At 39.1% G+C, this 27355-nt stretch overlaps 1 protein-coding gene across 1 annotated transcript; it reads right to left on the bottom strand.

Annotated features, from left to right (window-relative positions):
* Positions 1-694: 694 nt before the first annotated feature.
* LOC110847580 (Fanconi anemia group J protein homolog) lies at positions 695-26543 on the bottom strand. Its single transcript, XM_022094548.2, has 20 exons — positions 26385-26543; positions 26089-26270; positions 25914-26025; positions 12660-12779; positions 10072-10229; positions 9829-9944; positions 9677-9766; positions 5735-5843; positions 5317-5433; positions 5138-5239; positions 4892-5068; positions 3860-4018; positions 3487-3786; positions 3298-3429; positions 3039-3223; positions 2839-2974; positions 2409-2510; positions 2211-2332; positions 1992-2121; positions 695-1508 (listed from the first exon to the last, which is right to left on the bottom strand). The coding sequence occupies exons 2-20, from the start codon at positions 26248-26250 to the stop codon at positions 912-914; spliced, it is 3126 nt and encodes a 1041-aa protein (XP_021950240.1). The 5' UTR covers positions 26251-26270; positions 26385-26543; the 3' UTR covers positions 695-911.
* Between the last annotated feature and the right edge of the window lie 812 nt (positions 26544-27355).

Genomic DNA, 27355 nt, shown 5'->3' with positions numbered 1-27355 from the left:
GACAAGATATCAAATATGGGTGCGACGACGATCGTGTGGGTTCAGATGGAATGAGCCCTTAATATGTGATCATAATCTACCAGGTCAGGAAAACTAGGTAATTTGTAACTTACCCAGCGTAATAAAATATCTAATAGTATGATAAATCTACCTATAATAGCAATAAAAATGTACAACCTCACAAAAAAGTACTCATGTATACGTTGTAGTGACGCCTGACGGTACATTTACGTAAAAAACACTGCTTATTTGAAACAAAAAACTGCTGAGTTATTTAAATATGCAAATACTTTCTCCTCCGATGACTAATTGTACGTAGTGACTGATTATTTGGCATTACGTAAATAAAGAAGTGAAGAACATTATCTTTCCAAACTTTTCAACTTCCGTTTGCAATGCACACATGTATTTCCCCTGTATATTTAATACAAAGTATGTATGCATTGAATTCGACATCTTTTTTTCTTACCGAAGTTCAAATAATGTTCAAAATGCCACATAATTGTTTAAAAGGATATACACACGCAACAGTGACAACCTTTCAATAATTTTCAGTGTATGTTCTGCTTTTTGCTTTCCATTATGGAATGCAATTCATGAAATTGGGGTTTGCAGTTTACTCTTAACCGACAACGTGGTAACTTTCTCAACGTTGATTTGCAAACTGTTTAAGCGTAATTAATAAATTTCTCAGTTTTATTGTATACAGCAAGAAACTTTATTACTTCTCTAGCCCAAACATTTTAAAAATAATTATTAGTATTAGTAAATCGATCAAACGTGTAAAATATTTGTCGCATTTGTGATAAAAGGGGAAATATTTTTACCGGTGTGTGTGATTTAGGAAGCTATTTGTTAACGACACGTCAGGTAGTATTTTGTATGAGCACAACCAAACGAACTAATTATCATCACAACTTAATTTTCTTGTCTCGGCCTCGCTTGTTGCGACCTCCTTGAGTATCTTGTGAGGATGAATATCTCGTATCGGGAAGTTCGTCGTCGTCACCACCACCACCGCTGCTATCATTCCTATTGCTACTATTGTGTACTCTCGACGATTCGAATTGCTTAGCGAACAAGGCCGCAATACCGGGTGACTTGCCAGCAGTCACATTTTGTAGCTGGGTTTGACTTATTCCGCTTTTTCGACCTTGTGACACGGGAGGGTTGAAAGACCTATTCGACTTGTTACTATTTCCAGCTTTTGTGCCTCTTTTGGGGATGAAATCGGTGGAGTCGGTGCTGCTCTCGTCGACCGAGTAGGAGGACGGCTCGATGTGGAGACGACCATCCGGGTAGCGAGGAGCGTTGTTAGGCAGTAAATATGAAGACGAAGCATTTTCGTCGCCTCCACCAATCCCTACGTTCATCAGGGAAAGTGTGAACGTTCCGTAGGGCGAAGGGGGCGCGAAAGTAGACTCCGTGGGGATCGGTCGGGCCAACATTTCATCGCGAAAACATTCCATATTGTTCTTCAAGGGGAAGAAAGTTGTAAAATTTTGGACCTACGAAATAAATAAAAGTCGTTAATTAGAATTAAATTAGATTAATGCTCGTGTAAGAAAAGTATGGATTAGAATTATGGGTGGAAACTTAATATGAAAAAAAAATGTGTGTTGGTACTTTTAATTAAAATATTGTCATCGTCATCATCTAAAACTTATCAGAAAGAAAGTCACACAGAATAAGAATTCTGTCTGATCAAACAGAATATTATTGGACGAATCTCTGATTCGTGTTTTTCTATTTAATGTTGGCGAATCATCCTTTTGCATAATAGCGAATTTTTCGGCATGACAATATCCAGACAAATAAATCTAAATTCTGTACTAAACAGTTTACATATTCTCAAACTTTTAAAAATTACCCAATAATATTATAATAATATTACCCAGTAATAAATAGACAAATTTAGCATTTTTTTAAATTATCAGGTCAATACTTTGAATACACACAGAGTCGTTTTATAAAAATAAACGTGTACGTACGGAGGACCGAATCCACCGAGAAAGAGACTGAATGTAGCGTGGGTTTTTTATGTAACGATCATCAACGAGAAGAATTGCGCCCCAGTCTTGACGATGGCGAATGCAGCGACCGAGAGCTTGATTCAGAGCTCTTGAGTAAAATTATAATTAAAAATTATTCAGTAATCTTTCTCCATTGACGAAAAAACTTCTAATCCACATTAAATTGTAGGCACTCACCTGAAAGCTTGAATGTCATACCACTCTCCACCTGGCAACAAACCTCGGCTTACATTCGCCTGATTATAGTCCCGCTTTAACTTGACCTGCATGTCGTGAAAATTTGGGAAAGGAATTCCAATCTACAAAATTAACAAGATCCACATTCAATTGCAGAAATCAAAGGGCAAATAAAACAAGGCATGGGTAACTACTCACACATATTACAGCACGGGCATTGTTATCCGAAAAGTCCAGGCCTTCGCTAACTTTTCCTCGACACACGGCCAAAAACAGGGCCCCTGTCACGCCACCGTCATCCTAAGATAAATTAAAAACCAATCAGTGATAAGTTGTGACAAAATTGGCCAGAATAAGAAATAATTTTAGATCCTTTGAAATTGTGAAGACAAGTAAAATTCGGTTTTTAAGAAACGCCAAAATTATCACGAAATTGAGAAATGACATTTTAAAATTACTCCATCATTCGAGCATATTTTTATGGTTAGAATATGCATATCAACGTATAATGCATCAATGATGCACCATTTTTTAGAAAATGTTGAAACTATTCTATGTACAGATTCTGCAGCTACGTTTTAGCTCTATGGTGGAGAATTAAAAAAGTGCATTATACAAAATATCCAACCTCTTCAGATTCAGATCTTTTAATAGACGCGTAAAACTCGTTCATGGCAACTTCAAAATCGCCCGGACCAGACCTTGGCTCGATGACGATCAACTTCTTCTCTTCCAACTGTCGATACCTCATCGTCAATCTCCATCTGGCCAAAATATCTCAATTATTTATATTCCCACCGTTTTTACAATGAATGCAGGAAATCTAACCTATCAACCATTTTACCCATCATTTGGTACGACGGGAAGAAGCAAAGCACGCCATGTGGCATTGTGTCACACACGTATTGAACAACATTGCCAACCTCATCCTGATAACATAAGCTCTGTGCGCTTTGATAACTCCCATTCAAATTTACACCGGACGGACCAGTACCAACGACTCCGGCCCAGACCTAAAAATTCATCCAGCCAGGAATGAAAATTAAAGCCAGGAACAGGACAAATTTAGTCATAAATATGGTCATACCTGATTTTTATCAATCACATGGGACGCTTCCAACTTGAAGGGAAATGGCGTGCCCAGCTCAGACTCGAATGAATGCATAGGTGACAAGGTGCCAGACGTGAGGACGATGCTGTGAACGACATCGCGAATTTCCTACAAAAAATTCCATATTTGATATTTTTTCTACAAATTTCCCCCACTTTTTCTCACCCCAAAAGCCAGCGCTGGGTTTAAGCACCACACGTTAAGGGATAGGGTCACGAAGGTCATAAAAGGCCCACTCTGCCCGTCGCGTCGCCTTTTTTCCATCGACTTGATCAGTGCGATTCGAAAGTCGTCGCGATTACAGCCATTGTTTTTGTACATGTCTTCAAAGAGGCGGAAGACGTTTTCAATTATGGAAATTGAAATGACTGAAATGCTCGGTTTTTCAAGTCTGGCTCGAACTCCGCGTTCCTTGGCGGTTTCGAGGTCTCGCTCGCGCTGATCTAACACTGCTGTGAAGCACGCCTGTTAAAAATATGTATGAAAGTCGTCAATTTTTGCATGATTCCTAAGTTCGTATAAATTTCAATACACTAACTTTAGTAGATTTCACGCTACGCTCGTCCAGTCCAGAGAATTGCAGAGCAGCAATAATTTCAGTCCCATTCCAATACTTTCCTGACGTATTGTACGAAATGTCTTGCAGATTTTTGCTCTGATCGTCAATCCAAGTGCAAAAAGTAGAGAGCATGGAAGCCTGGGCAAAATTAAAACATTGTAACAACATTATAAACCAAATTTTAAAAACTGCTTATCATGAAACTACAGTGGCACTAATTTCACTTAAATACACATGGAATCAATTTTCTAATTAATCAGCATTAATTACGAGACAAAATATAAGACTCTTTACATTGCTTTCACAAAATTAAAAGACAGATGAAATCATGAGTAAAATTTGTAGCCAAAATTTTCACTACACATTTGTGAAAACTTTGTAAATTAGGCAAACATATAAAACCTACTTCCAGTTTATATACATATTTACAAAATTTAATTTCCCACTAATTTGCATGACTAAAAAACATCTCCATTTCCCGTCTCCATACAATTAGCCTGGCACAAAAGAGCTTATTATTAACAACGTGACATTGACAGGCCTAGAAAATGCTGAAAGCTTCACAATAAATATAATAATCCCCTCTCCCCTCCTTCTCATAGGAAATTCATCCCTTAATAAATATGGCGATCGGTGCATACTCCAAAAAGAAATCCTATTCATCATCCCTCAACTCACACACTCCTTCATTTCATTTCAATTCTTCTCACTGGGGATGGAAGTGAGTGCATCGCGTCCTCCTTTCACCCAATCCAAAATGAGAGTGGAAATAGAAATAAATCCGGATCCATACTCATCAAATGCCCTCCTGGGATTCTCATCCTGCCATGACACAGACCAGAATGACTCATCGTCATCAAGGGGCCGTACGGAGAGTTGCTAAACTTTTAACCCCTTCAGGTTAGCTCATCTATCGACGCAGCACATCCATTCTGCACGAAGCATCAGGAGGAGGACCGAGATTGAAATATTTCTCTTTTTTTATCCCATTTGGACCCTTATCTCACTTACAATTTCAGCCAGCGCGTGAGGCTCGGCTCCCCCGATGGACTTGACTTTCTCACAATCCTGCATCGCCTTGGTCATCTCGTGATGTTTGAGAATAAAACTGCCCGCTTCTCGTGACGCATCCTCCATGTTGTGAGCCTCGTCGAAAATAACGACTTGGTTTTCAAAGTTGATATTCATCTGGAAATGGAAATTTATAATCTTTTCAAAATAGTAAAAAATGTATCCAGTCAAAAAATTTATACTCACACTGTTCCTAATACTGGGATCAATGAGGTAGTTGTATGGGCAGAAAATTATGTCGGCGTTCGCCATTAGAAACCGAGTCGCGTAGTAGGGACACGCTTTGGCCTGTAAGAATTAAAATGTTAAAATGAGACCATTATTTGGTCGGAAATATTTATTTCTCTGTAAGAAATTGGACATACGACTCGTCCCGCTTTTACGAAATCTTCCAAATCGTAGCCGGGATAAACGCCGTAATTTTCGAGATAGTTGAAATTCCCAAATTTTCTCGCTCCATTGTGATAACTGCAACCATCCCCCTGCAGAAGAAGTAGCGGTTAGGTAAGAAATATGCAAGTTTTCAATAACAGCATCACAGAAACAATTCCATTTTACTCCAATCTTTGAGTAAAACTTTGAAAAGTTGGAAAAACGTGAGTGAGAGAGAACAGAAAAGCTTTCCGAAATCCGTTTTCACCATGTAAAACCGGTTTCTCGGGTTTATTACATGTATACCAACGGATTCCGGGTTTGACATCTTTTAAGTACGCACTTATATTTGTTATCTTGTCCCAAAGTTTACAATCTTGGCGATCATGAATTTAATAAAATTTCACTTACAGAAAGGGCCGAATTGTCCAACATTTCTCGACATTGCTCATTCTTATTCGGAACACCGTTCAACATCGGGTTGATACAGGTGTGTTCTCGACTCGCGAGTATTGCAGAGCTAAAAAAAATATACACAAAGGCAAAACTCAAAAAACTGAAGTTGAAAGAAAGCCATCACAATAGTAATTTTAGGGAAAAAATCAATCCCCGAAATGAAAATGACGCTCCCTCCCCGTCATCACCATGATACGAATCAGTTCTGCATGGCATGAAATCTCTCTCTTTCTCTGCATTAATCAAACTCTCTGGAAAGTCAGAAGACCAAAAAGGCCTATGGAAAGAGAGGGAAGGAGGGGAAGGGTACGATCAGGGGGAGGTTAGTTAGTTAGTTTCGGCGATTCGATTCCACTAGAAAATTTCGCTCCCCTCTCATGCACATCATAAAAATGGAGCACACAGTGTACGAGAGAGTGTAAGGTTTCAAGTGGTGGTGGTGGTGGTGTTTTGCTCTAGGGCGACGACGACACGATGGAATAAGAGCTCTCATCTCATCGTCTTCTCTGTCATGATATCGATCCCCGTCATCCAGGGTAACAAATTTCTCACGAAAAACACCACGATGATCCGAGGCGAGACTAGAATAGAACTTTTTTTCTCTCTCTTTCTCTGACCAAACGAAACCAAGCAAATGAAATGACCAGCCAGGAGACCATAGAATTCAAGTAAATGTCATCGTTTCGTCGCCATCCTCCTCCTGACCTCTCACATGATTACCTTGAGGCTCACAAAGTACTAGAATTGTCACCACCACCACGTTTCGTCCTCCTCTCTTTTATGTCAATCCCACAAGTTGAGAGTCTTGAGGAGAAGTCTTGCCAGGGCAGAAGTGCGGAAACCGAAACCCACCATTTTCAACGAATCTTCCTCTTTTCAAATGCAAAAATAGTTCAGACCTCCTTCACATCACATCACTTCACAATTTATTCTCCACTTTTTTGTTCCCACTCGGAATTCCCTTCAAGAAGCAGCAGCACCAAGTTATTCATCCTCATATCATCCTTAAACTTTTTTATACCCGTGCAGAAAGGATGTCAAGGAAGGCGACATCCTCAAAAAACGAGAACTTATCTTCATCCCTTCTGCACCGCCGTCAGCTGACTGTCTAACAACTCGCAAGATTTTCATTTTTTTCATTCCTCATACAGAATTATACTACATTTTTTCAGAATTGTTTGTACTCTCAATTTTTCTTTAGTATCTCAATTCTCACAAAAATCTCATCGTTAGCGAGAGAGAGTTGAGAGCCTTAAAATCAAATTAATCTCGTCAGAGTGGATAAAAAACTGTCACAGCACGATTTCCACTCTCCACGATGTCTCAAGTCTCTAATTATCCTAATTACGAGCTCGAACAGGGCTGGATTAGATTTAGTGAGAGGAGACTATTTTTAACTTATTTTTAGACCTAAACCTAAATTAATTATAGTCGAACGTAACGAAAATCAGTTCAAAGTTCAAGTATTACTTATCGCCACGGGAGATGGGATACTTTCACCAAAAAGCACACTAATTACCCATCTACGGAAAGAGTGGTATAATCAAATAATTCTAAACTGATTACAAGATTTTTTTTCCTACGAAGAAACTCACTCAAGTATTTATCCCCTTCATTACGGAAATCACATTACATCAATAAATGAGCTTATCTTTAATCAGTTTTACTTACTCGTCGAAATAATTCCCTTAAAAAAATATCATACGTTTTCAAACAAATGGTTTCAAAAGTATTTAGTTTTAAAAAGTTTTCAAATTTCTATAATACCGTTATACCAATCCCTACATATGTGAAATCAGCAATAAATGAGCTTTACTCAGGGTTTACTATAAGAAATAGTTCCCATCAAAAAACAAAATTTACACAAAAGACAAACGTAAAAACAATATGATAAGTTGTATTATTTTGAGAAATAATGGGTTAAAATTCCTAAAATGAAAAAATTCCATTAGTAAATATGTATTTTCCAAAATTTTTCAAGTTTCCCGATATCGTTATTAATCCTTACACAAATTCTCCACTTTACACATGCACGCACAAATATAAGTATTTTACCAAAATTTTCGAAATTTTGCAAATTTTCCCAATATCGTTATTAATCCCTACATGAATAATTCCCCACTTGACGTGCATACACATACATCCACTTAAAGTCTCAACAAGTTCAACAAAAACCCTTCCATGCAACGAAATGACCCAACTTCAAACAAAACCCTACGTCAAGCTGCACCCAAGCCTTGCATGCGTATCAATTCGCCTCGCCAGTCTTTTAAAGAAGACCAAATAATAAACAAAAAGCGAGTTTCGGGTTCGAATTCCACACACGGAAGGAAAAGAAGAAAAAAAATGAACCATTTTCGAAACTGGATAAAATAAAAACACAAAGTTCAAATATTGACCATTGTTTCGTATTTCTTGGCTGGAAACATTGGAGAGAGACAAATGTTTCCTCTTCTCAAAGGAAGATGAGCATCTTTTCATGAGCTGATGAAACTGATAGGTTTTCTCTGCAAACACACGAGAAGGATGAAAGAATATTAGCACAACAACTCACAGGCCGCAAACCTATCCAAACTAACAAAACCGCTTGAACAATCACAAATAATAAGAGAAAGGAGCAGTAGTAATAATAAGAAAAAACGGTATTAACAAAACTCAAAGATAGGAAAAGATATTATTATCCCCGTCTCATCCTAAAGAAACCTTGTTCAAACAGATTTACTTTGACGTGGAGTTTTTTTAGAGAGGACTTCGAAATGGCAAAAATTTTCGGAAGGTGTGTGTGTGTGGAAATTTAAATATTTTATCAGTGGTAAAATATCACAATGTTAATGTCCACATAGTTTTCAGGTCAAAATTCGGAGCATTCGTGTTAATTGGTATGTTATTTTGAGGTATTGATTAACCATCTTCAACGGGGGCTTGGTCAGACGGTAGAATTTATTGTGCCTCTATTTTAGTTAATCTCATAAAAACACGTGATCGGGTGGTAATTACAAAAATTAAAAACCACCACGTGTTAATAAATGGTCATGTAGCTCATTAGCCCTGCATCGTTATTTAGGTTAATTGGCTGGTAACTAGAAAACTTAAAAACTACGACGTGTCATACAGATCTACATACGTAACTCGTCAGCCCTAAACTGATCAAATTGTTGATTTTTAGTGAGAATACTTAAAAATGAAAATCTCTTCCTACCCCGGATAGATTTATTTTTACTAAACATGATAAAACGTATAGTCTATTTTTTATTCGTTCTTTTTCAAGTCCTGCTGTCCACTTGGTTGCAGAATAGTCCACAAATCGCAATATTATTACTACTTGAGGCAGATTCTTCCTCTTATTGCCGATTGTGTACACACACTACTTTGGCTTATTTACTTTTGCCCATCATTACCTCAAGACTTGGTTATTTGCTAGATACGTACATTTATTGAAAAGTAATCCCTGTAAATAGTGTCTCATTAAATGAGCACAACTCTCAACAAAATCTGGTCGGATTGGAAATTGAAAATGTTTCTTGATCTTCTCTCAAAAACAAATCTCTACAAAGTGGAGAAAATATAATATGCAGTTGAGCATATCCACAAAATCATGCAATAATGTCGGTACAATTTGAAATTTTGATATGCAGCAACCTACTAAACCTTCTCACAATTGATAAAGAGCTGTGAACAAAATATAGCAGTCAAATATTCTGATCATTATGTTGAAAATCAGGGTAAAATAATATATCGATCGTTTTGGTCCTTTTATTTAGGATAGAAGTAAAGGTAAATGAGCGTGATTTGCGTTGAAAAAGAGCATCACGGAATTAAGCCCGAGTATTATTTACTTAGTGAAAATAGATGACAATGTGACAATTTGGCGGAACTAACTAATTCTAATCCCCTTACCGGACACTTTTGTAGAACGTCTTTCTCAGTTCGCGAGTAATCTGGGCAATCTGCTTGTGGGTTCGTGTACAAAAGAAAATTTTGGGCACTCTGAAAAAAATAAATCCTTGTTAAATTATTTTAAAAAAAGAAGTTTTTTTGTCTAAATTTACGTCAATTTCTTCTCCGGGGGTACAAAGTAGGGCTTGTGTTCATCTAATTTAGGACTCTCTGGTGGTGGTGGTGGTTTGGTTGACACTTCCTCCGCCTTCGAGGAGGCGATGGGATTCTATTTATAACAAAAAAATTGTCCCCTCAAAATTTACACATTCCGTGTTCGGATCGAGACGAGATATATTTTCGAAAATTTTGAATTTCGTTTCAATCGGAACAGAGCGTTTTACACATTCATTTACATAAATAGATTTCGGACGCTTCGACGTCGGTTTGAAGTCGTCATCACTGTCATCCGTGAGTTCATAGATGGGTGGGGCACTTCCTCCTCCTCCTCCTGCCTGGGTTGGAAAATATGGCGACGATTCCTCCACTTTTACGTCCTCCACCTTTAGAGCATCTAGTTCAAAGATAATAATTTATGTACTTTAAGAAATTTCTAAATGCCCATTAACTTAATAAAATCATTGTGACATGGAAAATGTGTTGACAAGAAGCACACTGAACCATCAACCATACATCATAGTTTTCCACCCTATTGTCCATACTAGGACGACATATGTGTGTACTATAAGTGCTATAAACCCGATCCAAACTGCATGACGTGCGACCATTAGCGAAAGAGGGAGAGAGAAGTGGTTGTAATACCAAAAAGTGGATGAAATGCAGGGATAATGATTACTTTTTCGACCAGATACACACACACACACGCCACTACCACGACAAAAACAGAATGCATACATACGTACGACCAACTGGGAGACTAAAGTGAAATAAAATCACTCCACGAAACCGCTATGACACATTGTTTGACTAAAACCTAGGCTACAACACGTGCACCCAAGGACTATATACTTCGATTTGACATCTGAGAACGAACCGACGGTCTAATTGCTTTCATTGCAACCATGCCGATGGTGGACTTTCCTATCGGGTTCCTATCAGTCGTGGTGGTGGCAGATAACGAATACTCTACGTCTTCTGTCTGCCCGTCTCGTGGAGGAGAAAGTGAGTGATGCATGTATGTATGTACAAAGTTGTAGACGTGTCTCCCGCATATGCAATAAAATGAAATAAAAGTCGAAATAATGAACTACTGGAAATATGGCTGAGGTGGATGGAGTGACCCTTCTCACCTGGCTGGCTCGTACCCTCCTAATTGCCCCGCATTAAGGACAAATCCTTACATAAAGTAGAAAGTGGTGTTTGTCCGTCATAAAGTAATTATTGCTCTAATGCATACGTAATCCCCAACCCGTTGTAAAAATGTAACCTCTAATAAATCCAGATGCAAATTTGTCCCTTTTAACTCCCAATAAAAAGGGGGCAGGCAAAGCAGTAATAATAATTTACAAACTAGCGTCCTTTTCGCTTAATCAATAGCGTCAACTCCAATCTAGCCCTCACACCAGACGAGTTGGTTTAAGGGAACGAAATTCTGCCACAAATTGGGCGAAATATTGCGACCTTCCTGTTTCTCAAATGCTCAGACATGGGTGAAAACGGAGGAGGAGAGGAAATAATAGGAATATAATGCGAAGGTGAGCTGGAATTGATTCCTGTCTGGAAAAGGAGACTCGACGAGAGAGAGAAAGGGAATTATCCGGAGATTGATTTCTTCTCCACACAAAAGCAAAGCCAACAAGACATTGAAGACTGAGGTGCATACATCAGACCCGCGAGTTGCTTCCTTCTTCGTCTTCCTCCCTTTTTCTCAGACGGCTCAAAGAATGTAATTCCGTGGAAGAAGGGAGACGAGATGAAATAACCTCGGGAATTAAATCCAATCCACTAATTTCCTCCACATTCTACTACATACTCCTCCTGTACGAGAGAGAGAGAGTGAAAGTTAGTCAAAAACTGTCACGTTACGGGTCCTGCAAGCTGGATTTGCCCTGCAGAATAAAACCCATAGAAATTTTCTGCAGGATTAGTATTTTTTTAATTATGCAGAATACAATATGCATCGAGCTTTTGTCGAATACTGCATAATTCGACCAGAGTGGGGAAGTGGCACAGTCCTTTTAGTGGGAACATGGTGGGAAGATGATGGTCATGGGACCAGGATGAGAAAACGTGCTCAGTGTCTGCATTACTTTCACTCAGCCAAGTGCAAGGAGAGTACACATGCATCCTTTTCCCCACTATTTAACTACTCCTCCTCTCCTCCCGGACGGTGGTTTGGTTTGGTTTGCTTTTTAGTCGTCGCACTGACGGGTGACTGACTACGTAAAGATAATCACTACTCGCCGTTTTGACACAAATGAGCCTGCTGGCTATTCAAATCCTGCCAGAAAATGTCAGCCCGACCATGACGAGAGAAAGGGAGGGAAAATGCATTAAATCCAATTTCCAGACTGAATACGTAGTCCACGTAAAGAAGCAATCTCTGCACTTGACATCAAAGGATTCACTCTCCTCTTTTACCAGTTTATCCGGCCTGGATGGAAATAGCCTTTTCGAGATAAAACCACCACCACCGACGACCCCGATTGTGACATTTCAATCCTCTCACAAAACTTGACTCATTTCCTTCTCAAAATTTTGTGGACAAGTTAACTCCACAATTTTCAGGATGGGGGCACTACAAAAGAGATGCTGTCTATACCATCAAAATACATGGCGTCCTTTGCCACGTGATGCTTCACTGACATGGCACGAGTTGAAATTGTGTTATGAAAAGCAACTTGCACGACGTAAGCGGAAGGATAACTGCGTGGCACTATGTTCATACGGTTCCAACAACCGAAGGGTGTCCGAAACAGAAAATTGTGCAAAACTTGCATCCGTTCAAAGATTGCCGATGTGCGTGCGTATACATTTTTCTCACCTTTGCCACTTTCACCACCTCCTTGGTTCCGCTGTTGGGCTTGTCTCCTTTCCTGCGCCGCGAGAAGAGCGGCTTCCTCCTGGCGGGCCTCGATCTCCGCATTGATCGCTGCGACACGAGCTGAAACAAACAAGAAAAATCTTGTCAATCTCTAAGAAATTGGTCTAATTTACATACGTGTTCCTCACAATTTCTTCATGGCAATTAAAATCTCCACTTTAACCAAATTAACTAGCAGCATTTCATCACCAAAAACTAAATCAACTTGACCATCACAATTTCACTTTCTATCCCGAAATCTCACAATTAAGAACAATTCAAATCACAACTCACTCAAAATTACGATTAATTCTGATAACTCCTAGAAACTTGGATTACATTCTCCACCCGTCAAAATCGACTAACTAACTCGTTGGCAACTCTCCTCGGACCATAAATATCTCTCCGTCCTCTCCACAAACACATACCGGTACATCAATAAATATGTGCACATCCCGCATGGAAAATTATTTCTTTTTCCATACTAAAAAACAACACAACACATCATTACATGCATCACAACCAATTATCATCGATCTCTACAGGAGCAGAAAAACGGGAAAATAAGTATGAATGGAAATATATTTTTGTTCCCCAAACAATGAGCTCATCGTCGTCGTCATCATCATCATTATTAAATGCCCCACCGCTGCAGAGAGAGAGAGAGAAGGCTAATAATGAAAGTGAACAGGCCAGGCCGACGACGAGGACGACGACTCTGTTACAATAATGCCTACTGCTGATAAATATCTGTCCCTCGATGATGTTCAAGGGGTGCTGCAGCAACAGCCTATTGACAATAATGGAATGAATAGACTTCTTATTTTTTTCAAATAATCTGCTCTCCCAGGAATGAATAAAAAAGGGGGAGGTTTCCCCTCCTTCCAGCCAACTAAGCAGCCCAATTACCCTCCCGGCTGGTACAATGGGACCAAAATCCAGTGAGGGTCCAACCCCTTCCGTCTTTGTTTCGTCATATGTACAGCTTTTGGTCCGCATTGTAGCCTGAGATTGGATTGCAGGGTGAAATTTAGACGGAGGGGAAACGTTTCAAAATCCACATTATTTATTAAGCATGATTTTAATTAAGAATGTATCCAGAAGATAATAATTATTACGTTACGACAAATTGCACAATATCACTTGTGCAGCTCCAACTGTGGTCATCTCTAAAAATAAAGGGCCATTCAGTAAATGTGGGGATTAAACCAATCTCGGAATGAAAATCTGTAGGCAATTGGTACATTTTTCTGCCTAAGAAACGTTTCTAGAAGTGGGCAGAAAATTTCTATAAAATTCATTCCGAGCAAAAGTGTCTTATACAGTTTTGCACTCTGTGGAAAAGTTTGGGGGAAAAAATTGCCTATGCAAAATCTGATTCTGCAGAAAATGTGAATTTAGATGCGGGATGGTCAAATGTGTGAACTTAATGAATGCTCCCTAAAATTAAGCGCCTAGTGAAACACTCTTTTCTTCAATCATCATAGATAATACCAATTTGGGAAATGAACTCGACTCGGTGCACCCGTCAAGCTGAATCACGTCATGGACGTCGACGGCATCCTGATTTTTCTCAAGGCTTCCCTTGTCCCTTCTCATAATGATCTGAAGAGGACAAACAATTTGTGACGAGTTGAATTCATTTCATCATTTTCTCTCTACGTACACTCCACTCGACATCAAACGCCAAACTGGACGAGAAAAACTGGAAATCTCGTCTTTCTCTGCTGAGTAATATGCACATGCTCATCGCAGCATTTTACTTATATGCGTTACTTTACCACCACCACTCATGCCCACTTAGCCGTCTTCACAGTTAGTTAGTGTCAAAAGGCAGGGAGAATTTCGTGAGAGGAAAACCTAGTGAATAAATAAATAAATCCTTCATAATTTGGTAGAGCAAAATTACAGGGTATATATAGTACCCCAAAATTGTATTTCTATTACAACAAATTGTTGCCAAAGTCGCATACCGTACAATTTTGTTGATTTGTGGCAAATTTTACGGAAAATTCTATCGAATTATTAACCCCTATAGATCGTCCTGCTAGTAGCCTTTAATGTTTTTTTTCTATTAATAAATTGTCTGTCTACCCTCTAAAGTGCATCATTCTGCTAATAAACCGAGTTTAAATTAGGGGCACAACGCGACTCTGGTAGAATTTTAATAAAAATGCACAATTTTAAGGGTTACAGGTCACTCTCAAGTCGCATAGTACCTGGATCACTTTGTTCTACCAGCTTATTTACCCTCATCCTGCTAATAAAACGAGTTTTTACACGTTTTGAACTCTTTTTTTTACATCCAGCTCCTTTCCCCTGAATGCCGCACACTATTCATTTGTTTTCATTCATCCTCCTCTCAAACAAATCTGGTCTTCTTCCTCTCTCTCTCTCGGAGGAGGAGGAATGAATTGGACGGATAAATGCGACATGAAAAGGGCATCAGGTTAGGTTGCGTGGAGAGAAAAACAAAGAACAAAGCGTGGAGAGATAAATCAGCAAAGCAATCGAACAAGAAGACAGAGAGATGAGATTAAATCTGAAAGAAAACTGTCCTTTAATCCCGAAGAAGACTTGAACCAATGTTGCTGCAAAATGTCAATGATTAATTGTCCGTGCTGCTATACAAACGTAGAGGAGGAGGAGGACATGATCATGTTCGTCGTAATTTGTCAACCAAACCATGACCGGAATGAGAAATGCTTTGTACATTTTTGTCAACAACTCTACTTGTCAACGTTTCCCTTTGACGAGGAGTGAATACGAGTTGAATATGTAGGTAAATAATCATAATTCATTTTAGATACACAGGCAGAGTGCACATGTGAAACTGAAGGTGGGTTTTTGGTCAGTTAATCAACCTACCAACGTATTTATGCACATACCCAAGTCCGTAAGCACGTAGTATATGGATGCGTGTCTAAATTGATTGAATTGTTTTTCAGAAAAAAAACTTTGACGGAACTATTAACAGTTTTTTTGGTCAAGCCGTGTCCTTATAATTTACACTTTGCCTTCATCCCAAATAGAGACATGGAATTTAGATTTGAAAAGGATATTTTTGTATGTATTTCTTAAAATTTTTTCATAAACTTGTGAAGGTGGACATTATAACGTTAAAAATCATTGATTTTTCACATTTAATTTCTAGTAAACTTGGCATAAATATGTCTTTATTAAATTATTGTGTTACAAAGCAAAATGAGTGACAATTGCTTAAATTTAACCGTGCCAAAAGGTTCACCTTAAATTGAGCGTACTTCCGGAAAAGAACGAGTTTATTAATTATTTACCTTGCTTAAAAATATGTGTTTTGTTCGAAACTAAAGTTAAGACATAAAATCAGTCTAAATTCATAAAATAATATCTGTTAAAAAGTTAAATTACATCGTGTAAAATTCAACAATTTATACTTATCACTAGACAAAAAACTATACGCATTACTCATGTAAATAATTTCACTCGTCACGGTAGCCAAAACTCTACCATCCATAACTCATGTCTCCACAAAAGTCTTGGCAAAACAAACATTCAACACTTTGGTATCCAAAAAAAACGAGAGAGAAGATGAGATTGAATTTCTATCCACCTCTCAACTTTCTCTTTCTCTCTTTCTCTGGGTTTTTCCATATCTCGTCAGTTTTCTAAAGTGGGCATGCAAGTAAAAATGTGCGAGGCTTGACACCCCCACTACTTCCTCGTATGAATGCTGGTGGTCCGTCGGTGGGTATGATAATCGATTGTGTGCCCTGAAAAATTGCTGTAGTGGATAATCGTGGAGGAGAGAGGGTATAGTGCAGGGAGGGGAGGATGTAGTGGCGCATGGAGGGTGGAGAGAACCCGCCATGCAGGATTTTCCGGGTGCGAACCAATGGATGACACCACGGACGCCTCTAACTTCACGCCCTTACGTGTTTCTCACGACGCCCGACGACGACGATGATCACGACGACTGCCACCACGAGTTGCTGCTCTCTCTATTGATTCAACGCCATGATGCTTGTGTCCGGTGAGCGACTCAAATCACACCACAGCCACACACCACGATTTGCTTTCTCTCCACTGCTCACTTCCTTCCTCCAGGGCCGTCCACCTCCCACGCCAAGCTTTCCTCCTAATGCCAAGAAATCGCCAGCTTTTCTCCTTCCTCTTGCTCTCCCATTTTTTTGGTCACCACCAACATCTCGGCAGCTTTTCTTTCTTCGAATCCCATAAAAAAGAGCTCAACACTTTCCTCTCTCAGAGATTGATACATCCGAGGACAAAATAAACACAAATTCGAATCCTCCTGACTGTGCTTGGATTTTGTGGAAGAAAAAACCCTACGTTTTTGAGATGGTTAAAAATGTGTAGCAATATTTAGCTTGCAAAGAGGGGAAAATGAGATTCCATAAAATATTTACATGAGTACTTTGTAAATATGCATCCCTGCTGTGGTGTGGTTTATAATTATGAATTTTGCACCGTTTCCTAAATTAACATGAAATTGTACTCGACATGTTTGTACGTTTCGATCCCGTTGCAATATTAAAGGGCTTCCTTCCATTTAAATGGAAACTTAACAAAGTGATGTGCATGGATTGTAAACCTATAATCTGACCAAGGCAACATTTCACGTATCCTCATGTAGAAAAAATTGCAATTTCGTTGTACATGGCGTGGACAATCCTAGCGTAGAGAAACCGTATAATTGCCGACTATAACAAATAAGGTTCACTTTACCTTGCCTACAATCCAACCTCTGTAAGTGATCCGTTTCATCACGTCAGTAGTAAATAATCCTCCTGTCCGTCACGATTTATGTACGTATGAGTGACACTTACTTCGTCCCTTTCTAATTTTAGCAGCCTTACACAACACGACCACATACGACCCTCCTCTTCGTATCCATTATCTCAAACCCACACGCCTTTATGAATCTTAATAATATTTGTCTGAAAAATTTACGCAATACGAAATTGTAGGCAAAAAATTGCATAATTTTCATCCCGTATTCTTAAAAATATCATTAATGTCTACTTCATCATCAAATTACGACTTTTTCATAAAAGCTTTATCCACAATTAAATCTAATTTTTCACTGATTTGTACAAAATGATGAAAATAGAAATTAAGTTCACCTCTTTTTTAATAAGACCGTGAATATTACTTGATTTACGCTGTACTAAAAAAACGTGTTAAATATCTAACGTCGCTAACGTCAATATATAAGCGATATCATATGAAACGAAACAAAACGAAATTATAAATCTATGTTACAAAAAAAATCGTGAAAAATTTGGAAACAAAGAAAAAGAAAATTAGCTTTCGCCTCAGAATGAAAGTTGAATTTTAATACGCGTTCCACTTCGAAGATGGAGCAGCCGGGTTGGAAATCCTAACATCGCACGCACCACTAAAAGAACTCAAACTCTAAACTAAAACCAAACTCGTCGCCTCTTCACATCAACTTTCCCTCTCTCTTCAGAAACTTTCCAAAGTTCCAAAACTTTCCAACTTCATCAAAGTTTTTGTTGTCTGTGGAAATTTTGTTGTGAAAATATTTACCAATTTTTTTTCTCAAATGTGATTTCGAAATTATTTTTTTACCCGAGAATCGAACTCTAATAATTCTGCATGTACAGAAATTTCTCAAAGTTGCCAGGAATTTACTCTCAAATTTTCCCCCATTTAAAAGTCCATCCACCCACACATTTCTCGTACACATACATATATGTAAATACGACACATTTTTCCCCATGGTGCCAGCGTGATGATGGTGACTTCACGCCACAAACGCGGCATGGATGCATAATTCATACCTAACAATGCGAGAAGGTAACATTTTTATTATCATTGCTATTATCAAGCCCAACTCGGCAGTTACATACTTATCTCAACCAGGCGACAAGACAAGAATCGAAAAAAGCAGGAGGAAAAAATTAGACTCGTCGTCGTCGTCGTCGATGATGACGATGAGAATGCGATGGGACGTGTGAAAGCTACTGCAGACAATTCACTCCTCTCCTCTCGCCCGTATCTCCCATCACAATGAAAATTAGCATACAATAGGACTCAACAATTAAATATAAACCCCTCGTCTTACTCGTCTGTCAGGTTGGGATGGAAAATAATAAATAATGACGAGAATCACCTACATATGGAAATTTCCCCCACGAATCAATCTCTCATCTGCTCGACGCGCAGTATGTACGACTTCATTACCCTCGTGACACTTATTTCAGCCCAAAAATCAACCCAGCCAGGCGGTGGATAACAAGGAACAAAGCGAGGAAGAGAGAGAAAAAAACTAAAATCATCCGTCATCTCTCTCTCTCTCTCTTACCCTTGTCCTCGTCTTGAAGGATCTCTAACAATCAAATCTGTCCCGTCCTCCGCCTTCTTCTTCTTCTCTCCTTTATTATTTCACAGAAATGTTTGACGAGTCACAACTCTGATCTTTCGAGTGGATACGATTGTTTGAAAGCGTCACTAAAAACTTGCCGAGGTGAAATCATCCCTGTAAAAAAATGGCGGCGGTAATTTAAATTCTGCAGCAGCACGGTGACTCGCGATACTTATCGGGAATCGATGCGAAATAACAATAAGGCAAGAAGATTATGGGGAATAAGTATCGGCTTGAGGAGAGATTAAATGAAAGGGAGGGAGTATTTAGAAGGTCTTGTAGGTAAATAATTCTCTGGCCCAATTGGGACCACTGGGCGGATTGGATTAGTATTTAGATGTGATGGACACTCCACTCGGCAATAATAATGAGTCGATGTGATGTCATTGTTCATCACGGTAAATAGATTACCATCGCCCATGCTGCACCCAGAGGTTGGATCAATTAGGGAGGAAAAGTATTACACAATTGTGTCCAACCTTTCGTGTATGATTTGAATATCTGGATTGAAAATGAAGTATGACGAAAACATGCATCTGTTCCGTGGAAAGGATGTCGTCTCATTTGTCTCATGGTCAAAATGGCCTAAAATTCATGACATCCTTTCTTCTCCTTCCGGACACTTGTTCAAAATGGGATCGAGATTAAAACTTTGGTCGCTGCTTTAGATTAGCTCCATCTCATTATTGCGATGCTTCTGCGTGTGGTCCAGCAGTGCAGTGCTGATGAGCAGTTGGTTGTTTAAAGTGTCACCGTGCTCTCTAGTTAAGTAACATTGGTTGTTTGTCCGATGGATGGGATGAGGTCAGAGCGAAGGAATCATTAAATGTCTCCCTGTCGATGGTGTGTGTGGTACGAGAGAGTAGTTAGTCGTGTCCCATTCTCTTAATACCAATTATCTCAAGCCTCTCATCGGAAGGTCGTCCTCGTCGTCGGTGAAACAAAAGGCAGGTAGCACATGGATGGATGGAAAACAATTAGAACTCAACTTTTTGGGGAAAAAATCAGCTCCTGGTCTCTCCTCCGCCTTTATCAAACACCGCTGTCTCCAAGCCCATTAGACCACTTAAACTGTCCGCCTGCCCCCTTCACAACAACTGCTCAGGTACAGCTAACTCCTATCCGTGTGTGTGTGTGTGGGGCCAGATAAGCAGTTTGTTACCCAACTAATAAATGAACACCAATCCATCCACCATCACCAAGTGTCGGAAGAAAGTGTCACTACCAGTTATGCAAGGACGACCCTTCTACCATTGTCTTGACACACACACACCGACAAATATCTGTCCTTTTAATAGGAATATGTACACCAATTCCTCCGTAATCAATCAGTCAGTCAAACCAGACTGGGTTTCGCGTAAAAATTGTGTATAACGGGAAAAAAGAGGGTTTCATATAATTTAGTTAATGGATTTGTAATATAGGCTGAAATTTTAAAAAGTCTGAAAAAAGTAAGGTTTCAGGTAGCTTATACAGGAATTTGGTACTGATTTTTAATATGATCGATGGACAAGTGGTAATCACCAATCATCAAACATTAACTGCTCTTTCTTGGTTTAATTACCAGTTTAATTGTGCCACCTGTATTTTTCCACACCAGACCCTCCTAATTACTAGCTAAATAATGGACCATTCTTTAATTACGCAATGAAACAAGTGGTCCAAGTTAGCTCCTTGAAATGTTGTGATAAAACTTGACCATTTGTTCCCCACCATGCACGAAGGGTCCCTCCTGCATGGTCAGTATTTAGTTGACAGCGAAATAAAATATATCACATCCCACCAGGGAGCTGGATGAGACAAGAGAGAATCCAGTTTTATTTAACGCTGAATTTTAAAACTAACTAAACTTGCCCATCCATCCATCTGCTGATAAGGTTGTAGACATTTTTATTGTTATCCACTCACCCTTATCTCTCCTACGTAAGGAAAGCGTAGAGAGAGAGAGATGATATTGTCTCCTGGCATCTCAACAATGTGACGATCAGCACGACGATAACTGTGTCGGAGAGCGTTTATAATTTCAACTTTCTCACGAAGACAAGACTGAATTCCTCACCTTCACGAGCACACAAAAAAAGGATAACTTTGATGAAAGATGTATCACTTTGCAACTGTCAAACTCAAGCCACGACACAAATTTTAGGTGAAAAAAAACAGTTCGAATTTACAGGGTGTCGTGTTTTTTAAGACGTACTTTACCCATGTGAAAATCAACCTAGTGAAAAATTTCATATTTTTTCATACAAGACGTGTACAATTCTGTACAATGTGGAAATATGCAGGATGACTCGTGTAGAAATTTTCTAGAGGATTATGCACTTTGGCCAGAAAAATGGACCGTTTTTTTCGATTTTGTGCCCACGCCAATTAAAAAAAACACCATGTCGGTAGCAACCCTGTCACTTTCGGCAAGCGTTTTTATCTGGTCAAGTATTTACAAAGTAGCGACACAGCTACCAACTCTTTTTTACAGATGGTTGACGTATCTCTCTTGTCCAACTCTTTTTACAATTACGCCCTGCTCACTACCAACTACTGGAGTTGCCACTTTAATATTATGCATGTCACAATCTATCTCCGTCATTAAATTGTTGCCTACTCTCCTTCACCTTTTTCGAATCATCAATCAATTTACGGTCAAAATCTCTACTTATCGATCCTTCGTGCACAAATGTGCACATAGGTAAATGGCGGTTCAAAAAAACTTGCAGTTTTCTGTGCAAATATATTTCTCCTTTGATCTCGTGCTTATCAGGATTATGTATCCGGGGAAAATAACATGTAAAAAAAAGAACACACATTTTTTTTAGAAAACTTTAAACTTGTATAGTTTCAAAACGTACCATTTTTTACGGTTTTTCCAGCCGAGCAATATGTGCATAAATAAATAACGATTCTTGCATTCCACACGAAAGAAAGCAAGATAACCTTCAAAATTTAAACGCCGTCCAAATCCAAACGAGCTCTACTTTCTCTTCGACTGCCTTTTAGGAGAAAACATTGCAGAAAAAGATGCAATGTCATGCTCGAGAAGGGACGAAATCAGAGAAAGAACTCCAACTGGACGTAATGTAGGAGAAAATAAGCTCCCAACTCCCATGTATGTACTACATACATAAAATTCGAACAGAATGCGAAAAAAGGTTGCGAACATGGATATCAAGTCAGACAGAGGGAACTATGTATACATTTTGGTTAATTTAGCCTCACGCAGGGCATCAGCATCTAGAAAAGTGATGACATAACATCTCTTCGCTGCTCAAAATGAACACAATGACTTCTTACTTATTATGCAAGTGAGTGAACCGTTGTGCATGTCGCAACTGTAAAACAAAAAGGAGTGAAAGAGTCGCACATGACAATGCGTGCGTATAAAGAATGCATGTCCCGATACGTAATAAAATGCATGACACACCATAATCAAGTCTACAAGGTACCAAATTTACATAGGTATGCACATGGCAAAATCTGATAACCAACAAATCCTCGAGTACTCGTGTCAAGTTATATGGATCTGAATTTCGCATCATTTTCAACACCTACATATTAATTGACTTACTGGACAACGTCTCATCTGCCAAGTGGGGCACAAAATAATGGTAAAAAATCACACTTTATGCGGAAAGAATTAGTGATTTTTTGTTTGTCAATTTTGACCCATGTTACCTCAACCCCGCTTCATCTACATACACACATGGTCCTACAAGATATAGTGAACTGAATATGGATGTACCAAGCGTTACATACATCAAAGTATGATGACGTGTACAATGCAATCAGTGCAATTCTGAGTGGGGAACACATATTATCGTCAGAGAAATTCAATCACTTTCGTCTTCAGGAACAGGCCCCCATCCATACGCTGCGGATCACTTTATTCTATGAGATCTCTCTCTCTCTCCGCCTGTCAACGTGTTTCAGATCTCTTTTCATTTCACTACTCGCTCTCTCTCATCAAAGGAGAGAGAGAATTTTAAAGGCGGAAGACCTCTCGGTACGGATTACATGTATTTCCCGGCAGCCTCTCTCCTGCCGTGGAAGGCGTGCCTTTTCCTTTATCCGAGAGATGCTTTTTTCCATGAGCAACTCTTTCCCTTCAATCAATTCTTCGCTGCTCGCTTTTGTACAAGTGGTGCTGGTGGTGGTGGTAGAAAAGCTGGCAAAAAAGGAGAGAAATTTGATCAGTTTCCATTTCAGGAGCCCATTTTATGTAGCTGCAACGCGACGGTAAACCAAACCACGGGTGGGTTTGATCCAATCCAATCGGTGCAGTGATAGGATCCATGACCAGGTCGGTCTTGTACCGTATTTGTCACACGGCATACACGGAACGATTACTAGTCTACCAATAAATAGGCGATTTATATATTACAATAGAATGGTAAAATTAAGGCAGAAACTTTCACCAGAAAAAAAGGGGAAAAAATGAAACGAGAATTGTTATAGTATTTGTTGTGGAATTTTTACTTAAATGCGATTTTTGTTCTATCTGGAGAAAACTAATTTACGTTAAATCATCGATAGTAAAAATCTCTTAAAAATACATCCGTCCTAGTAAATAATTAGTGTAAGCCTAAATCCTCCGTGTGTAGTAAACGGTCAAGATGAGAAAGAACTTGCATACCAATGAGATTATCCCCATTTCATAATGCCCATAAATAATCCTACTTCAGTAAGTCCCAGTAGTCGATAATGGAAGACGTTTTTTTATAAAAACACCCAAAAATACGCTTTCCATATTTTCCACAATTTTTAACACTGTAAAATTAAGAGACGCAGACTCTTATGGAACTGTACGTACCATTTTTGCGGACTTGTTAAATTTATCAAATTTGTTTTACAAAAATTAAGTGCATATTTAAGTTGGAAATTCCGGAAAAATTCAAATGTCTCTCACCCCTCAGAACTTTAAGTAACCATCACTTGACGAATCCCCCCGAAATAATTGTAAGATGCACTGGTGTGCATAAATAAATTTGGCCCAAGCACAAGTGCTCAACCCTGTCCAGGCTGTGTGATAATTACAGAGAGCCATGTATAAAAATTATGCTGGGCGTGAGACAAGACCACACCACTAGAAGGAGAAGAAGAAGGAAAATGTATCATTAATTTGCAGTCGGGCCCCTCCCCCTCCGTCAGGTATGTTTGTTTAAGCCATTATATACGACCCAGCAGTGCCTCTCTCGTGGTGAACAAGGGACAGGTAAATAAATAAATGAGGGGTGAAGAGATGCATCCGTAAAAGCGATAAACTTCTGCAGACTATTTATGACTCATCCTATCATACAAGGACTAATAAATTATTGAGGCTATAAAAAGGTAAAAATTGACTACAAGACATCCCATACGAGATCTGGATACACGTAACATTATACATTTTACGCGTGAGCAGCAGGAGCAGCAATAATAATATAACCCAGAGACAATAGGGAGAAGAAAAGTCGAGATTTTTTTACCAAAACATGCTACAAATTCCTACCAAGCAATAATAAATGCAAGTAGAAATTCTTATTGGGGACCCTCCATGCCGTATAGCTTTGGGACGAACCAGTTTTTCCCATTTGGACAAGTTGCGTGGAAAAATACCGTTTTTCATGTATACCCCATCATCACCCAACTTAAAACAAACAACACTTTAGTTACTAACTTATATCTAAAAATTATTGGAGACGTGAAAAAACATCCACCACCACCAAATCCGACATGATTTACACAAATGGACACACCATCACGCCGAAATTATGACGGTATTCAAATTCCCATCCATTCTAGAAAATAAAATAAATCCCCACCACGTCCAATACCTTGTTAAAATCTTACACAATTTTTACCCCCATCAAAACTAATGTATTTTTATAATAGCCACTTAAATACGAACGGGCCCATTACACGATCGTAATTCGTCTCATCCCCCAAGCCCCAATTTATTGAGTAAAAATCTGAATAAATACCATAGAGTTCAGAAATCCAGGGGAGAAATAATATCCAAGATCGTGAAGATCATGATGATCATCTATCTATGTATGTATGCACAAGTACGTAATTAAATTAAGGGGAGAATGCAGCATAAATAAATTCCACGAGGACAAGTAGTATCATGTCACTGGATACATTTTTACTAAATAAATCCTTCCGAAATTCTTGTCCCAACTTTTCCCCGAGATTCCTTCCCCTAAAAAAATAAAGGTATTTACTTGACTCACACTCAAGTAAAAAGAATGTGTCCGCAGCAGCAGCAAAAAAATGCCGACAAGACGAACCGAGTGCGCAATAATATAAGTTTGCAAGGCAAGTAAAAGACACTGCGATGACATGAAGTGACAAGAAGTGAGTGTAAACCTTTCTCACATTTTATGACCATTGTTGTCTCGTCGTCACACATATTTATTTGTTTTAGGTCGAGTCGCCACTAGTTAGTTGGTCCATAAAAAAGGTGCACATCACGGGTTTTTTTAGCAGGGAGGTGAAAGGGCTGGATGATGAAGTGTCTCTCGGAGACTGAAAAGTCAGCGGGAGGGAGGACGAGATGCGGACGGAGATAGTGTAGACACTTGAGAAAACAAGGACAATGCTGGCAAGTCATCTCTCTCTCTCTCTCTGACGTCGTCACTCATATCGCGGTCACACCATTTTTTGTGGTGGGGTTGGACCATTAATTAAATGTGTGGGGAAAAAAGGAGAGAATTTTACCGTAATTTAGGCTCATAGTAAAAAAAAATAAGGGGCGAATGAGAGCTTCGACCTCATCTCGTAGTATGAATGACCCCTCACTTTTACTAGTCCAGATTAAATTGAAAAAGTGAAATTGAAACGATTCTACTCACCGTATTCATGCCGCTGCCAGGCTAGCGATGCGCACAAGAGAGCCAACGTTTTCCCACTTCCAGTCGGACTTTCGAGAAGACAGTTTTTATTCTGCTTCAGCCCCTGGATGACCTACGGAATAATGAATGATAATGATAATCACATCAAGATAAGCCACCACTCTCACACACTCACCTTATTCATCATCGCAATCTGTGAGGGATAAGCCTTCGCCGGGAATTCAACTTTGACCCCGGAAATCGTATATGTCGTTGCATTCGAGCCTCCCCCTGCGGCACCCGACTCACCCACCGCCCCACTGCTAGCACACGTTAATTGCGTCATCTGCGACTCCATCGTGGTGGAAACGTTTGACACTAAAATTAAATTAAAAACTTAAAATATAATCAATCCTACTATAAATAAAATAAAATTGCAATATATTAATTCGAACCCTCATTTTTTACTAAGTACGCCTCCCAGAAACTTACCTTATCGGGGGACACTAATTGTAACAATGGCACCACTTATCAGCACCTTGATAAGTGCAAAAAAGAGCGAGAAAACGAAAATGATTTTTTCGCTGTTGTCGTTTTGTGCTGGGCAGTGAACAATGTGAGAGCGGAGTCCCTCTCCGTGTCCGTTTGAACTCGTTCCCTCCAAACTCGATGACTCCGCGCAACCTGTGCTAATCCTCCAAACTGGAGTGGTTTCTTCATGAAATTCGCCACATTTGACGCCACGTCGTGATTAACATGTCGTCACTCATGGCGAAAAGTTGACAATAAGTTGGTATCCACTTTTAATACGAATATTATAATGGTCCCCCATTTGTGAACAGATTGGCTACCTCATCATTTCTTAAAAGTCGCATCAGGCGTATTCACGTCAAATTGAGCATATCAACATAATTAATTTAATTTGCCATAATTTTGCAAAACTTGGCACGTTTTATCCATGCAGTGAACCACCCCCTGTCTGAAGAAGAAATTTCATACCATTTCGCAAAAAAAATCGCATCCACGTCCTTTTCTCCAGAATTTGCAAAATTTTCCCACGCAATATAAATAATTATGTCTTAAATTCTGTACAATTTCCCACATAAATAAAATTACACATTTCTATTTTCCCCAGAAATACAATTGTCCAGTCCTCCACATATTGTTGGCAAGATACGTAAATGTACACAACACGACGACGAGGTGGAAAAATAAGGTGTCATCCGCCATGTATGTAAATATGTAGATGAGACGAAGATATTCTCTCACCCTCCTTAAAATAAGTAGTAGTGTCATACCTGCAATAAAACAAGAGTTGACTACGAAATTGAGGAAGCTAGGGACACAAAATGAACATTTTTTACTACAGAACAAGTTTTGTTTCAAGCATTTGTCCATCTTGTATTTCACTGGAGCGAGAAAAGAAGGCTCCTTTTTATTTTAATCATTTTGTTTCCCCTCTG

This window comes from Folsomia candida, unplaced genomic scaffold (genome assembly GCF_002217175.1).
Source record: "Folsomia candida strain VU population unplaced genomic scaffold, ASM221717v1 Fcan01_Sc003, whole genome shotgun sequence".
NCBI lineage: Eukaryota > Metazoa > Arthropoda > Collembola > Entomobryomorpha > Isotomidae > Folsomia > Folsomia candida.
This window is presented reverse-complemented; position numbering and strand designations above follow the sequence as displayed.